A 17,013-nucleotide genomic window follows, 5' to 3' on the forward strand; every position below is an offset into this window, starting at 1 on the left:
GATTTTTTGAACAATAGCCTAAGGTGTACTATCCTCAATGCCAAACGGGATTCCAAAGGCTGTGAACTGTGATTGGCAGGAATGCCTCATGCAACTGGCAGTCTGCGCAGGAGGCCTGGAGAGAGGCAGCAACGGGCCGGCCGGGCTGTTTGCGTGCCCAGGCCCCCAGCCCGAACCCACCTTCCCACTGCAGTCCGCGGACCGAGCGGCACGCAGGCCCCGGAGAGCTGGGGCCCGCGGAGGGATGCGCGCGCGTCGCTCAGGCCGACCGACCATAGAGCTTCGAGGCCTCCAGCGTTCCTAGAGAGCTTCCGGAAGTGCCTCCGGACAAGATGCGCGTTGGGCTATGTTGTGCCTCCGCGGGTCTGGAAGTTAGGGCTGCAGGGCCGTGGCCCGGCGACAGCTGTCTCCCGGTTTTCTCCCCGCCTTTCCCTCCTGGTCCGTCCGGCCTATGCAGCCCGCCTTTCCCGTCCCGTGCGGCCCCTGGAGCTCGTGGTGAGTAACGGTTCGGGCTCCGGGCGGAGGAGGACGGCTCTTTGTGGCCGGACTAGGCCGCTGCTGGGGACCGACCTGAGGGTCTGGAGAGGGTCCCAGAGGCGGGGGCGCCCGGACTGCGGGGGTCGGGGCCGCTGAGACCCCCCCATGGGGAATAGCTCCCCCCTTCTGCTCCTTTCTTTGTGAGGGTGTCCGTATGAAAACGGGAAAACCGCCCCCGCGTTACCTTTTATCCAGCTGTTTCCACCCCCTGAATTATTTAGCACTTTCGCATTTCCTTCATAGTACAACTTTCTCTTTTCTTTTCTTTTTTTTTTTTTAAAGCAATATGTTGCTTTTGGAAGCCCTAATTATTCCTGGAAACCTACTTTTGCTGCTACTCTGCTCTTTGCAGTGTATTCAGAAAATGGTGGTAACTGCAAAAGACACGTTTTTCACAACTTTGGGGTTAATAGAGAATATTCAGCCTTTCTCAGAATATTTCGTTTATCGAAGGTAACAAAAGTAAATGCCTGGGAACTCTTCTAGAGGGGCCCCCTTTCCAACAGTCCTGTCACTCACTAGTCATTTTGTCAGGCGACATGAATACTGCCGCTGCCACCAACTAAAAAGGATCCATATTCCTGTTTGGGTAGTTAAGTATCTTTATGCAGTAATCACTGTTTTTACAAACGCTTAAGTATTTTGAATCTGTGCTGTGGTTGAGTGTGGCATGTGGTAGATGTTAAAACTGGCTTCCACAGTTTGAGGTAACTCTAAAGGACAGGATTTTCTCTCTCTCTCTCTCTCTCTCTCTCTCTTTTTTTTTTTTTTTTTTAAGATTTTTGTTTATTCATGAGAGACAGAGGCAGAGACATAAGCAGAGAGAGAAGCAGGCTCCCTGTGGGGAGTGGGACCAGGACTCCATTCCAAGACTCCTGTCCTGGACCTCAGCCGAAGGCAGACGCTCAATCCACGTGCCCCTAAAGGACAGTTTTTGCCTCACCTATTTTTTTCTTGATCTTAAAGCCTGGAAAGTTTCTTATTTTGTTTTAAGTTCCCAAATATCCCAAAGTAGACTTAATTAATCTGAAGAAAGAAAACATTTGTTTTCACCTCTAAAAAAAGAATGCTACTAAAGTCTGAATTGTGGGACACCTGGATGGTTCAGTGGGTTAAGCCTCCGACTCTTGATTTGGGTTCAGGTCCTGAGATTGAGCCCCCTGAGACTGGGCTCAGCAAGGAATCTGCTTAAGACACTCTCTTCCTCTGTCCCCCCTTCTCTCCCTCTCTCTCTGAAATAAATAATTCTTCCCTCTAAAATGCTGACAAAGTAATGTTTTAAAAATAATAAAATGTGAGTTGTGCCTTTAGTAGTTGACAGGATTATATAGCATTTGAGATCAGACTTTACAGATTGGCTGTTTTAACTTCCTAAATCAGTAAACTTAACCAGGTTTGTTGTTGTTTTTGTTTTTAAGATGTCTCAATATATAGAGACCCCTGGGTGGCTCAGTTCTCTGTCTTTGGTTCAGGCGGTGATCCTGGGATTGAGTCCCACATCAGGCTCCCTGTAGGGAGCTTGCTTCTCCCTCTGCCTATGCCTCTGCTTCTCTCTCTGTGTCTCTCATGAATAGATAAATAAAATATTTTTAAAACTTATTTATTTATGTTTAAAGAATTTGTTTATTTAAGACCGTGTGCACCTCCAGCACAAACAGGGGAGAGGGGTGAAGGGAGAGGAACCAGCTGACTGCTGGCTGAGCAGGGAGCCCATCACAGAGCTCGATCAAGACCTGAACCAAATGCAGACACTTAACTAAGCCACCCAAGCACCTCCATTTAAGAGTGAGAGAGAGCTCAGGGGGGAGGGGCAGAAAGAATCTCAAGGTGACTTCAGGCTGAGTGCAGAGTCCTACCCCGGTTAGACCTCTCCACAGTGAGATCAAGACCTGAGGTGAAACCCAGAGTCTCATGCTTAACCGACTGAGCTATCCAGGTGCTCCTTGACCAGTGTTCTTAAGATGTAAGAAGCAGTCTTTATGCATAAAATGCTTACCAATTTAATGCAGATGTGTATACATGAAACTGAGAAAAGGGTACATAATAGATTAATTTTGTAGTCCATATCTTTGTACTTGATTATAGGTTGTAATTGTCAAAAACCTGATTGGAGAAGGAAGAGACTAAAAAGTAGAAAATGAACTACTAAAAAGAATAATCAGGATGGAGAATGAACAAGACTGGTTGGCTGATTTGGTATAAATTATGAATAAATCTGGTAATTAAATGACTTCTATGGGTCTTACTCTTGAGACTTTATTTGATATCATTTAATATGATGTTGATGTATTTTTTTTTTAAGGATTTTATTTATTTATTCATGAGAGAGAGAGAGAAAGAGAGGGAGACACAGGCAGAGGGAGACACAGGCAGACATCAGTTGGCTGATTTGGTATAAATTATGAATAAATCTGGTAATTAAATGACTTCTATGGGTCTTACTCTTGAGACTTTATTTGATATCATTTAATATGATGTTGATGTATTTATTTTTTTAAGGATTTTATTTATTTATTCATGAGAGAGAGAGAGAAAGAGAGAAAGACACAGGCAGAGGGAGACACAGGCAGACATCAGTTGGCTGATTTGGTATAAATTATGAATAAATCTGGTAATTAAATGACTTCTATGGGTCTTACTCTTGAGACTTTATTTGATATCATTTAATATGATGTTGATGTATTTTTTTTTAAGGATTTTATTTATTTATTCATGAGAGAGAGAGAGAAAGAGAGGGAGACACAGGCAGAGGGAGACACAGGCAGACATCAGTTGGCTGATTTGGTATAAATTATGAATAAATCTGGTAATTAAATGACTTCTATGGGTCTTACTCTTGAGACTTTATTTGATATCATTTAATATGATGTTGATGTATTTATTTTTTTTTTTAAGGATTTTATTTATTTATTCATGAGAGAGAGAGAGAAAGAGAGGGAGGCACAGGCAGAGGGAGAAGCAGGCTCCATGCAGGGAGCCCAACGTGGGGCTTGATCCCGGGACTCCAGGATCACGCCCTGGGCTGAAGGCGGTGCTAAACTGCTGATCCACCCAGGGATCCCAATGTTGATGTATTTAATATCTTAACATAAAATTCTCAAATGGTGCACAGTTAACATTGAAGTATTTTGTATTTATAGCTAGTGTGTTGTTGTTTTTTTTTTTAAAGATTTAATTTTTTTTATTTATTCATGAGAGAGACAGAGAGAGGCAGAGACATAGGCAGAGGGAGAAGCAGGCTCCACACAGGGAGCCCGATGCTGGACTCGATCCCCAGACCCGGGATCATGTCCTGGGCTGAAGGCAGATGCCCAACCACTGAGCCACCCAGGTGTCCTGAAAAATGCAAATTAAAACCATAGTGCAGCACCAGAGAGTGGTTAAAAATAAAAGTAAGATAATAAATAAATAAAACCATAGTAAGATATCATTATACACTCAATAGATATCTAAAGTTAAAAGTAAAACAGTATTAAATGCTTGTCAGGATAGAGCAACAGCAGTTCTCACATAGCTAGTGGAATGCAGAGTGTTATAGCCACATTAGAGGACAGTTTTGCAGTTTCTTATAAAATTATACTTAACCGTATGACCCAGCAGTTTTAGATATTTGCTCAAGTGAAATGAAAACTTGTTCACACTAAAACTCAACATCCAGATGTTCATAGTGGTTTTATTTGTAATTGTCAAAAACTGAAAACGATTTGAGAGATCTCTCAACTGAAGAATGGATAAACGTACATCCATATAAGGAACAAACTGCTGATACAGTCAACAATATTGATGATCTCATATGGATTATGCTAAGTGAAAGATGCCAGACTCAAAAGGGTACCTACTGTATGATTTTATTTATAAAACACTGTGAAAGTTCATTATTGTGTAGGACTAGACTTCTCGGTTACATGTGTGGTTAGGAACTGTAGGTTCTTTGGAGAGGCAGGGCCAATGCTCCAAAGAGTTGTAGAGGGAGATAAGGTCTGCAGTAGAAGTAGTAGTTAGCCTTGAGACAGGAGGGAGGATGGAGAGCACAGTAGGATAATGCTGTTAGGTGGAGAAGAGCATGGTGTTAGGACAGTTCTGGACAATACCTTGAGCTAGATTATATAGAAATTAGTCTCCTCAGGATGCCTGGGTGGCTCAGTGGTTGAGCATCTGCCTTTGGCTCAGGGCGTGATCCTGAGTCACGGGATCGAGTCTTGCATTGGGGTCCCTGTGAGGAGCCTGCTTCTCCCTCTGCCTGTGTCTTTCTCTCTCTGTGTGTCTCATAAATAAATAAAATATTTTAAAAAATTAGTTTCCTTTGTTGAGTGCGAGGGATAGCCTGAGAGCTGAAGTGTGTTATAACAGTATAGCTGGTGTAGCAAATACTGAAAGAGTCAAATCAGCTTCATTGAGGGCCAGCTGAGGTTAAATGCAGACCTTCAATTAGACCCACTCTGCATAGTTTCCTGACTTTGCTGTATTCCCCATCCCTAAGGAGAGGAAGCAGAAGGAAGGGAATATTCCTCAGATGGGTGTTTGGCATGGCAGAAAGTTAGGGAAGGAGTTACTTCTGGGACAGTGGAGGGATCACTTAAATGACTGAGCCATGAGGTATGTGTTGCGGTAAGGAGCTTGTTAAGACGCCTTAGTAAATTACTATGACCTTTGACTTGCTTTAATGTTGTTTGACAGTTTCTCTACCCTAAGAATTGCCCTTACAGAAGAGATCCTTGGAAAGTTCTTCTCAAGATAAAAAAGATAGTGGAAACAAGCATCCCGAGCTTTTCCAGCCCTAAATGGCAGCAGAATCAAGAAAATCGTTAGCCCCATCCACACCAGACCAAGCTCCAGAAGAAGACTTGGTAATCGTCAAGGTAGAGGAAGATCATGGCTGGGACCAGGAATCTAGTCTGCATGAAAAGAACCCTCCTGGCCAAGAGCTGTTTCGCCTGCGCTTCAGGAAGTTATGCTACCAGGAGACATTAGGACCCCGAGAAGCTCTGATCCAGCTCCGCGCACTTTGCCATCAGTGGCTGAGGCCAGATTTGAACACCAAGGAGCAGATCTTGGAGTTACTAGTGCTAGAGCAGTTCTTGACCATCCTGCCTGAGGAGCTCCAAACTCTGGTTAAGGAACATCAGCTAGAGAATGGAGAGGAGGTGGTAACCCTATTGGAGGATTTGGAAAGGCAGATTGATATATTAGGCCGGCCAGTAAGTAAAAGGAGTGTGCATGCTGTGACTGGGTGGTCTGGAACCTTGCTGGAGGAATATTGGCACCACAACAGGAGAATAAAGAAAGGCTGGATCCATTTCTGTTGTAGGAGGATGAAAATAGGTCTAGTGCCATGTGGCTTGTATTTGTAGAGTTCTTTTTATTTTTGTGAAGGCTATGTATACATTTTTTTTATCCTCGTAACATTCTTGGCAACTATTATTATTCCTCTTTGCCAGATGGGAAACTGATATGTAGAGAGCTTGTTACTTGAATTACTCTGGACACATAATTAAATGTAGATCTGAGACCAGACCTCAGTTTCCTAGTGCATTACCAAAGTTTTTTCTGCTAAATAACACTGCTTTAAGTTTCTGTTTATCATTCTTTCCATACATTACATGTGCAGAATGGCAGGAAGGGAGGGTGTCAGCAGAAATGATGCCTTTCTGTGCTAATCAACATGTTTGTGTTCTCACTGCCCCTAGGAAGTAGGTGAAATTCTGCTTCCTTTAACAAGCATATATGCCTATAGGTGTGCCTGGGTCCCCTTATGCTGTTCGCTTCCTTTCACAAAGGAATTCTTTGTAATGCAACTGTCCTATTGTTTTCAGGTCCCAGCCCGTGCACATGGACATGGACTCTGGGAAGAGGTAGTGAATTCAGAGTCTGCACCAGAACTTCCACATACTCAGCTCCGACCTGTGGCAGCCCAGCATAAATCTCTGGTGCCCCAAGGGTCACAAGAGAGAGGTGAGGGGCCAGATCTCATTGACAAGGAAGGAGGAGTAAGAAAAGAAAGGAAGTGCCTGTTGAGTTCCTAGAGAACCAGCAAGTAGAATTTCTGTGTTTTTGTAGGCTTCAAATACAGATTGTCAGTCCCATTGCTAAATTCATGAACAAATTAAAGAATTCGGGGATTTTTATATCTTCACACGTTTCTGTTATCCCAGTGTATTAACAACATAGTCATTTTTGCGGTTTTGTTGGTAATATGTCACTTTCTTTGAAACTATTTCAGTATATGATTCCTCATGCAAGAACATTTTCTTGGATAGCCTCAATAAATGCATCACAGTTAGGAAATGTAATGCTGATACAGTACTAATCTAGTCCACAGTTTATATTTTTGTTTTGCCAGTTGTCCCAATAATGTTCTTCCAGAGTCCAGTCCAGGATTATCCTTTGTAGTCAGTTGTGTCTCTGTAGATGCCTTTAATTTGGAATAGTTCCTCAGCCATTTGCCTTTCATGACCTTGACAATTTTGATAAGTACAGGTCGGTTCTTTTACAAAATGACTGCAATTTGGGCTTGTGTGATGTTTCCTTATGTGTAAATTCCAGTTGTATGTATGTGGTAGGAGTACCCCAGAAGTGCTATTGCCGCCACCTCTGTAGTGCAGCAGGAATTTGTCCTATTCCTGTTTTTTTTTTTTTTGAAGATTTTATTTATTCATGAGAGACACAGAGAGAGACAGACACAGGCAGAGGGAGAAGCAGGTTCCATGTAGGGAGCCCAGCGTGGGACTCGATCCCAGGTCTCCAGGATCAGGCCCTGGGCTGAAGGTGGCACTAAACTGCTGAGCCACCCAGGCTGCCCATGGTGTTGGTATTTTTGATGACTTAGTTAAGGTTATTCTTGCTAGGTTAGTCATTATAAAGTTAGTATTTTTCTCTTTGTAGTTAATAACTAATTTGTGGCAAGATCCTCTTGAATCTCTTGTATTCATCAAGCTTCTGTTGCTGAAACACTAGTTTTAATATTCGCTGATGCTTCTTGACTAAGTGATTATTACTAAAACTTACAAAATGATGATTTTCTGTGTCATTCCTTCTACATGTATTTGTTGTAATAGAGAGTGTTCCCTCCTCCCCATTTTATTTTATTTTATTAATTTGTCAGTATGGACTCATAAATTCTTATTTTATTCCAGAAATAAAATATCTCTGTTTTTATTTGTTACTGTGTTTATTTTTATGCTTAAATTGTCTCAGATTTGGTCAGAGGAGGCCCCTCTGGCTGACTCCTGCATCCTTTTGACATTTCTCCATTATTTTTGAGAATTTCTTACCTTCTTACAGAACAAGATATTCTAGACTCGTCTCATACTTGCTCTGCATTTCTTACTGTTTCACTTTTTTTTTTTTTTTACTGTTTCACTTACGTGGTTTAAAGCAATTTGTTTCATCAATGGATTTTTAATATTTCTAAAGGAACAACATAGAAACAGTTTCAGCTAGTAATATGATTCTTGTCTAAAATTCTAAAGCCTGTTGTCCAAGACACAGTAGTTGGTTAATTTTAGTATTGCATTGTCTGGTATCTCTAGGAAGCAGATACTGGCAGTCATGGTAGACATTTCAGAAAGGTAATAGAGTTAATAGAGAGAAATTTGTTCTATTCCATTTGCCAAGAGACCTAAATAAACTCTGTACAGAAGCACAAGAATAGAATGTAGCTTTGGTGGGAGAAAATAAGTTGTAAAGCAATTCCTGTTAGGAAACCAGTACTCTATTTTTGACATTCAATTTGAGGCTGAGTGGGACATGCAAGAGCAGATGTGTTGTGGGCAACCATAGGTATAGACCCAATGCTCAAGATATCAGCATTTTATTTTATTCTTTTTATTAAAAAAAAAAACAAATATATTTACATATGTATGTGTTATTTTTAAAAGTTTATTTAAGGAATCTCTGGACCCAGCTTGGGGCTTGAATTTATAATCCGGAGATCAAGAACTGCATTCTCAAAAAAAAAAAAAAAAAAAAAGAACTGCATTCTCTACCTACCAAGCCAGCCAGGGGCCCCTCAGCATTTTATGTGCAAAATCTGATATGCATATGTTTTGAAATGCAAGCATCTTTGGAATGAGTTAGCGCTGACTGCTGCAAATGTGGAACAGGGCTGGTCTCACTCAGCTCCTTTTTTCTCTCTCAGCCATCTCTACTTCTCAGAGTCCTACGCCTTCCCAGAAAGGAAGTCCTGGAGACCAGGAGATGACAGCAACACTTCTCACAGCAGGGTTCCAGGTGAGTTGTACTGCTTCTCACTGAACCCCAGCCCTAGGGTTTCAGCAGCAATAGTGGCATCTACCTTATGTCTGGACTCGCTGTACCAGTATTGACCAAGAAACTTGCCCCAAATTCTTTTTGCATGATTTTTTTTTCTTTTTGCATGATTATTTTTCTTTTTTATTTATTTATTTATTTATTTATTTATTTATTTATTTATTTATTTATTTATTTATTTTTTTATTTTATTTTTAATTATTTATGATAGTCACACAGAGAGAGAGAGAGAGAGAGAGGCAGAGACACAGGCAGAGGGAGAAGCAGGCCCCATGCACCGGGAGCCCGACGTGGGATTCAGTCCCGGGTCTCCAGGATCGCGCCCTGGGCCAAAGGCAGGCGCCAAACCGCTGCGCCACCCAGGGATCCCTTATTTTTCTTTTTAATTCATAATAGAGAGGCAGAGACATAGGCAGAGAGAAAAGCAGGCTCAATGCAGGGAGCCTAATGTGGGACTCAATCCTGGTATTCCAGGATTACGCCCTGGGCCAAAGGCAGGCGTGCTCAACCGCTGAGCCATCCGGGGGGGTCCCTTTTTGCATGATTCTTGATTTTCCCCCAATAAATTGGTGCATTTCCCTCTTCCTCCAAGCTGCTTTAGATCCCTTTACACAGTATGTTCCCACCCCTTGATCCTCTCCAACCCTGACGGATCTCTGATACTCTGAGTTTGACCTGTAGAATAGTCCCGGTCCCACATGGGGATTTTGTTTTGTTTCAGACTTTGGAGAAGATCGAAGACATGGCTGTGTCCCTAATTCGAGAGGAGTGGCTTCTTGATCCATCACAGAAGGATCCCAATAGAGATAATAGGCCAGAGAATTACAGAAACATGTTCTCCCTGGGTAAGGAGAGCTCTGGTTATTGTTATCAATTAAGGTGTTTTGTTATGTGATAGTAGCTGCGATCTTCCTGAGAGACATTGTTGAGGAACTCAAGAACTAACAGAAACAATGCTCTTAAGATGGATTTCTGTTCTCCAGTCCAGGACTCCTCTTGTGTACTGTTCTGTATGCAGTTGGAGTTATTCCTTCTGCTTCCAGGCCTGTAGAATATTTACCTAGATTTCACCCTGTTAGGCTGTTGTGCTTCTGCCCTTTCAGTGACTGCGGCTTTTTTCCCTTTCTGTCCTGTTAGGTTCTTCAGCGGTTCCATATTTCTTCCCACTCCCCAACTTGTCCTCAGGTGATCCCTTCCCTGCTTTAGTGCCCTCCCAACATCCCTCTTTCTTTTCTTTTTCTTTTTCTTTTTCTTTTCTTTTTTTTTTTTTTTTAAGATTTTATTTATTTAGGGCAGCCCCGGTGGCGCAGCGGTTTAGCGCCGCCTGCAGTCCAGGGCATGATCCTGGAGACCCAGGATCGAGTCCCACATCGGGCTCCCTGCGTGGAGCCTGCTTCTCTCTCTGCCTGTGTCCCTGCCTCTCTCTCTCTCTCTCTCTCTGTGTGTGTGTGTTTCTCATAAATAAATAAATTAATCTTAAAAAAAAAAAGATTTTATTTATTTATTCATAGAGACACGGAGAGAGAGGCAGAGACACAGGCAGAGGGAGAAGCAGGCTCCATGCAGAGAGCCTGACGTGGGACTCGATCCAGGGTCTCCAGGATCACGCCCTGGGCTGCAGGTGGCACTACACCACTGCCCCACAGGGGCTGCCCATCTTTCTTTATCCCTCTTTCTTTATGGCACTTCTTCCCCATTTGGCCTGTGGGGCTTGTGCTAGACCCTGCTTTCATCTCCCTCTATGACAGCATTTGGAGACAGATGGAAGCTTTGTGTTTACTGCTAGTTTTCCATGTGTTTCCCTTATGTTTGATTCTTTTTTAACATAGAGAATAGAGAGTGACTTTAGCTTGATGTTTCTCACATTTTCATTTCAGGTGGTGAGAACAGGAATGAGAACAGGGAATTAGCTTCAAAACAGGTAATATCTACTGGAATCCAACCACATGGAGAGACAGCTGCCAGATGCAACGGGGATGTTATCGGGGGTCTTGAGCATGGAGAAACCCGAGATCTTCTGGGCAGATTAGAAAGGCAGCGGGGAAATCCCACCCAGGAGAGACGACATAAATGTGATGAATGTGGGAAGAGCTTTGCTCAGAGCTCAGGCCTTGTTCGCCACTGGAGAATCCACACTGGGGAGAAACCCTACCAATGTAATGTGTGTGGTAAAGCCTTCAGTTACAGGTCAGCCCTTCTTTCCCATCAGGATATCCACAACAAAGTAAAGCGCTATCACTGTAAGGAGTGTGGGAAAGCCTTCAGTCAGAACACAGGCCTGATCCTGCACCAGAGAATCCATACTGGGGAGAAGCCGTATCAGTGCAATCAGTGTGGAAAGGCCTTCAGTCAGAGTGCGGGCCTGATCCTGCACCAGAGAATCCACAGTGGGGAGAGACCCTATGAGTGTAATGAGTGTGGGAAGGCCTTCAGTCATAGCTCTCACCTCATTGGACATCAGAGAATCCACACTGGGGAGAAGCCCTATGAGTGTGATGAGTGTGGGAAAACCTTCAGGCGGAGCTCACATCTTATTGGCCATCAGAGAAGCCACACTGGGGAGAAACCCTACAAATGTAATGAGTGTGGGAGGGCCTTCAGTCAGAAGTCAGGCCTTATTGAACATCAGAGAATCCACACTGGAGAAAGACCCTATAAATGTAAAGAATGTGGGAAAGCTTTCAATGGGAACACTGGCCTCATACAGCATCTGAGAATTCACACAGGGGAGAAGCCCTATCAATGTAATGAATGTGGGAAAGCCTTTATTCAGAGATCAAGTCTCATTCGGCATCAGAGAATCCACAGTGGAGAAAAATCTGAATCCATAGGAGTTTAGGGAAAAAAACACAGTCTTGGTTTGGGCATTATTCAACATGAGAGAAACCACATGCTGGTGAGAGGTCTTTCAGTGTAGTAAAAAGCCAGAGTGTGTCATCATTACAATCTCACCCATGGTCAGAATTAATATTGGTGGTGGAGTTATAATAACTCTTCAGTAGTTTGGGCCAGTGCCTTGATGCAGGTGGATTAGACTGACGGTCTTGGGAGGTGTCTGAAGGAGTGGCACTCCTGATGGCCTAAAGGATCCTTTAGAAACACAATAGCATTAGGGCAGGTTGCTTGTCATGGAGGCACTTAGTTTTATTTTGGGAGAATAGCTGTAGGTTTGAGAGAGGCTACACCTCCTAGTTCCTCTGCTTCTTCCCATCTCCTCTGATCCCCTTCCGCCATTGGTTCCCCTGAGGGTGTACTTGTGCTCCAAATCTGATCTGAGAAGCTACTTTAGAGTTTGAAGCAGCCTCTGTGTGAGACTTATTTTGTATTTAGCTTTCTAAGAACCTAGTTCTAGGGAAATTTTTACAGGCACTTAATGTATTTATGCTTAAGTGTGCATTTTGTTTTTATTCTAATGTTCCTGATAGTGGAAACCTGTATTCCCACGCAAACTCAGAATGCTATATTTTTAACAGCACTCCAGCATTTTTCTTCATATATCACCTTCACTGACTCCACTGAGTCATTGGGCATCTATACGTATTCTTCACCACCCCCAGCCCCAGTACCTGTGTCAGCAAAGGAAGTGATGGTTGTGGGAATGAAGCAGAGAAAGAGGTGAGTGGAGACTCAGCCTGAGTACTCTTGAGCTTCTGTGGTTGTACCTTTTGGTGACTTCTGGCTCTCCTTTCCACCTTCCCACTGTACACTGTGGTGCACAGGTGTTTAAACTCTCCCCATTACAGCATCACATGGGAGAAAGAGGAGACAGGTACGTGAAGAAGACCTAAAAATCCTTACAAAGAACATATACTCAACCGTCTTGACCTGTTACAGTACTGTCTTCTCTGGTTCTTATCAGTCTGCACAAACCCCTGACCTGATGATCTGTGTCACTCATGCCATTACCCTGGTCCCACCTCATTAGATGGCCTTAGTACCTTACCCTCCATTCTCCAGGTGTTCTTAACCATTAGCTATGTCCACAGTGGTGATCTGTCAAATACTTTACCTCCTAGATCCTCATCCTTCTGAATTCTGGTGTACTCCCATCTGTAATCCAGCAGAGACACAGTATTAACTCCTCATCACCAGGCACTATCTTTCTTCTTGGAGGCTTTCTCAGTATACCAAGGGATGTTATATAAAGTAATGAGGCTGGTTTCAGTAACTCACCAGAATCTATGCACCTACATGGTTTGTCCTTTAAATTCAGTACTTCTAATCTAATTATTCTGGTAGTGCTACTGTTCCAGTAGTGCTACCACTCCTCCAAATATGACCATTAACCACTTGTTCATCACATTTGTAATGGTTACTTTTGGCTTTTTTCCAAAATCAGCTTTCAGAATTGTAACTGATTCCATTAATCCCGTTCAGAGGGATAGGATACATGCCAAGAGAAGTTACACAACTTCCCATTGACTGTTCTAAGCAGGGACAGTTGCTAATCAAATTATTTTACAATTGATGTTTTTTTTTTCCAAAATCAGTCATAAGATCTCTCATCATAAAGGTCTGCCTTTTGGATCATAAATTCCTTCTCTATAAAATCCCTTCTCTTCTCTGCTGTCACCTACTCTGGCCACTAACAACATCAAGGTTATTAATTAAACCTGTTTCACTAAGTCATTTGATACCCACCTGTCATTTGTCACCCTGGTTTCCTTGGTTAACTCTCAATACAGTGCTTTCTGTTATCCTTTATTTTCTTACTCTTCCCCCTTTATTTTGACCTATAGATTCCCTTGCACTTGAAGGGAATTCCATTCCTCATTCCCTTGTACTTGAAATTTCAAGAAACCACAAATAAATCTGGTTGTCTCCAGATCCTTGCTCCCTGCTTCAGTTACGCCTTACCCTCTGTAAGACACCAGTTCTGCCTGAGGCCGGTGCTGCCTGTGTGCAGATAGGATGGTACATTGTCAGAGGGAAAATATGTGCACACATACATGCAGTCCTCCCACATAGTTCAGAGGGGCACTTGTATTTTATTTCAGTGAAAGCTCTTAGAGCAACATGCTGAAAATGACTGTAAGTATTCCTGCTAATATCTCTCTACTCAGAAAAATGTGTAGCCATGTTACTTAAACTATAATCACTAAGCATCTGACAGAAATTCAGAGAAAAGAAAATATGCCCAGGAAGATTAGTGTGATGCTGAAATGAATGAGGAAAGATTGTGACTTGAAAGAACTATGGAGGTTGGCTCAGCCCACATATAAAAATAGCCACATAGTGTAAGAAGTAGAAAAGGCTATTGTTTTTGCAGGGGCGCACATAGAAGTCCATTCTTGGTCTCCACTTCTTACTCTTGGCACTGGAGTGTGTTGATCTTTATGACCTTATTGTGAGCTCCTGACTGGGTGATGTGTGCTAAGTTCTTATATCCTGCAGATTCTATTTTTACACTCTAATCTGAAATGAACTGTTGACCAGTACTCTCTTCTCCCATGATGATCTTTTCATTTTAGCCTGATAAAGTAGTTCTTCTGTAACTCTGCTGCCATCCAACTTAGTCATAGAAGACACGTCTTAATAGGTTTCAATGATTTCCACCATTGAACAAGGTAGCGCTAGAATGTGGATGTTCCCCATATAGAGCAGTTAGCATTACTCTTAGTCCTGAGACTCTAAATAGTCATAGGTGACATTTATTAAGCACTTACTGTGTGCCAAGCCCTATGCTGAGTATTTCTCTTGGTTATGACATATTATATCCCATATATTATAAACGAGGAAAATAGGCTTAGAGAGGCGAGTTGACCAAGGTTATGTAGCTGGGGAAGTGCCAGAGTAGGGACTCTTCCCTACAGGATTAGATTCCTGAGCCTGTGCTAATCACTCTGCTACCATGTCTCTAATGAACACCCTGACCCTGGCCAGCCGTTTGAAAATTCTGTACCCCTTGCCATAAAAGCTACTGGGGAAGGAAAGGTACAGTGTAGTGCAAATCCATTGCAGTTACTGGAGAATGGGTTGAAAATGTCATTCTAGTTGATAACTGTATCTTTAAATGATACTTTTGATGCTTTGTAGTACTAGAAAACTAAATGGTACAAGTAAAACATGTTTAAAAGAGTAACTCAGAGGATAAAGCAATAATATACAGATTTGAGTACATTTCTAACCTGCCCCAGGAAACTAAAATTGAAATTGGAGGGAAATGAAATATCCCAGTGCCCCAGGCATGTATGGTCAATTGGGATGACAGTAGTTAAGTTTACCTACAGCATAAATGTGGAAAACCTTCAACTTCACTGCACATTTCCAACTGCCGTTCTGTTTCTTCCATCAGTCATGGTTTTTCAAACATACTATCCATCATCGTTAACCCCATTTTCTCATTAATGTACTCTTGAAACTTCTTACTAGCTTTTGTACTCAATATTGCACTGAAGTGTCCTATGGATAAATATGCCTTTTCTTAGTTTTTGTCCTTGTTGATCTGTTTTCATACTGTTGAGTTACCCTGCATCTCAGGAATTCTCTTACTTGGCTTGTGGGATCCTTTTTTTTTGTCATTTTCCTCTCAGTTTCTAGCTTTTCTTTGTCTTTTTTCTCCTCTCCACTGAAAATAACCCCCATGTCTTGATTTTATCCAGTATTTTTTCTATATTCACTTCTATTTTGATTGTTTACACTTCTGTATTTCAGTAACTTAATATTTCCTACTTTGTGGGTCAGATAGCTACACAGCTTAGTATTTGAAAACTGATCTCATCACTCTTGTCCCTCACTCCCATCTTCCTTTTAAATAGGCATTATAGCTTAGGTTCTTTAGCCTGAATAGACTCCCTGCCTTGCATATGTTTTTAAGTGGGCTCCAAGCCCGATGTGGGGCTAAAACTCACCACCCTAAGATGGAGTCCTGTGCTCCCCTGACTGAGCCGGCGAGGCACCCTGTACTTCATATTTCTTTTCCCCATCTTGAATTGTCTTTTATTCTTTTTCTGCTCTCCACTCTACATTCCAGTTCTTAGTTTTATCCTTGAGGCTGGATCTTTTATATTTTTGCCATCCCCTTGCAGCCTTCTGCAGATATAGTATCATCTGAGGCCTAGGTAATTGTAATTTCTTTCTAATTCCCTTGCTTTCAAGATCCCCATCCTGTAAGGCTTCCTGTAATGGTGATCCTCCTCCAATCCATTTCCTTTTTTTTTTTTTTTTTTTAAGATTTATTTATTTATTCATTCAGAGAGAGCGAAGAGAGAGGCAGAGACACAGGCAGAGGGAGAAGCAGGCTCCCTGCAGGAAGCCCAATATGGGACTCGATCCTGGGTCTCCAGGATCACACCCTGGGCTGCAGGCGGCACTAAACCGCTGCATCACCGGGGCTGCCCCTCCAATCTATTTCCAGTCAAGAACACGCAGCAGATAATTCTTATCAGAGCACTGGTGTTCGAATCTCCCATTACTTTGCCCTTTGTGGTTAATCTGCCCTAGCCTCATTCTCCAGCATATTCACCTCGACTCGTGTTCAAACTTGTCTTACAAGCCCTTGCCCCTGTGCCTTTCTCATCCAGTGTCTTTTGTGTGGATTGTTTTTTGGCCCCAGCTCTTGTTCATCACTCCCTTCAAGCCTAGCTTCTTTATATTTTCTGAGTGAGCTCTCCCTGACTTCACCTCACATGGAGACATCCCTTTTCCTGTGTTGCCGCAGCACTTATCCCTTGAGTTTGTACTGTGGTCCGTGTACTTACTAATATGTTGCTTTGTAATTATTTTTAGCACTCTGTATTGTAGTTTCATTTGTATTCATTTCCAAAATTAAATTGTAAGCTCCTTGAGGGCAGGAATAATAGCTTTTACATTTGTATCTCTGCACCCCCCCAGTGCCTAGTACAGTGCTGAGCACTCAGTAGGTGTTTAATAAATGCTTGTCAAATCATTGTGTGGATCATTTATGAAGTTATCTACAGAAATTTATAAGCTGTTTGCAAGGTTATGTGTCTGTCTTACCACTTTGTAGGCAGACTTCTTTCTGTACCATATCTATAACTGTTCCTCAGACTAAGCCTAAAAAATCCAACTTTTGGGGCACCTGGATGGGGTCAGTCGGTTAAGCATCTGACTTTGGCTCAGGTCATGATCTCCATGTCATGGGATTGAGCCTTGCATGGGGCTCAGTGCTCAGCAGGGAGTCTGCTGCTCCCTCTTTCCTTGCCTCTCCCCCTGCTCACTCTTGGGCTCTCTCAAATAAGTTAATAA

At 42.5% G+C, this 17,013-nt stretch overlaps 1 protein-coding gene across 2 annotated transcripts; it reads left to right on the top strand.

The window, feature by feature from the left end:
* Window positions 1–281: 281 nt before the first annotated feature.
* On the top strand, window positions 282–16,694 carry ZKSCAN8 (zinc finger with KRAB and SCAN domains 8). 2 transcript variants are annotated; one of them, XM_038584439.1, is made up of 7 exons: window positions 282–495; window positions 2,623–2,755; window positions 5,215–5,735; window positions 6,351–6,489; window positions 8,675–8,766; window positions 9,527–9,650; window positions 10,683–16,694. In XM_038584439.1, the coding sequence occupies exons 3-7, from the start codon at window positions 5,319–5,321 to the stop codon at window positions 11,642–11,644; spliced, it is 1,734 nt and encodes a 577-aa protein (XP_038440367.1). In that variant the 5' UTR covers window positions 282–495; window positions 2,623–2,755; window positions 5,215–5,318; the 3' UTR covers window positions 11,645–16,694. The 2 variants fall into 2 exon arrangements, with proteins under 2 accessions (XP_038440367.1, XP_038440366.1); XM_038584438.1 differs by lacking the exon at window positions 2,623–2,755 and having other exon boundaries at window positions 285–495.
* Window positions 16,695–17,013: the final 319 nt, after the last annotated feature.

This window comes from Canis lupus, chromosome 35 (genome assembly GCF_011100685.1).
Source record: "Canis lupus familiaris isolate Mischka breed German Shepherd chromosome 35, alternate assembly UU_Cfam_GSD_1.0, whole genome shotgun sequence".
Taxonomy (NCBI): domain Eukaryota; kingdom Metazoa; phylum Chordata; class Mammalia; order Carnivora; family Canidae; genus Canis; species Canis lupus.

Excerpts from the sequence above, each read along its gene's own strand:
- ZKSCAN8 (XM_038584439.1), top strand. The coding sequence starts at position 5,319 with ATGGCAGCAGAATCAAGAAAATCGTTAGCCCCATCCACACCAGACCAA. Across the intron at positions 6,490-8,674 it reads CCAAGGGTCACAAGAGAGAG|CCATCTCTACTTCTCAGAGT; the intron begins GTGAGGGGCCAG and ends TTTCTCTCTCAG. Across the intron at positions 9,651-10,682 it reads CAGAAACATGTTCTCCCTGG|GTGGTGAGAACAGGAATGAG; the intron begins GTAAGGAGAGCT and ends TTTTCATTTCAG.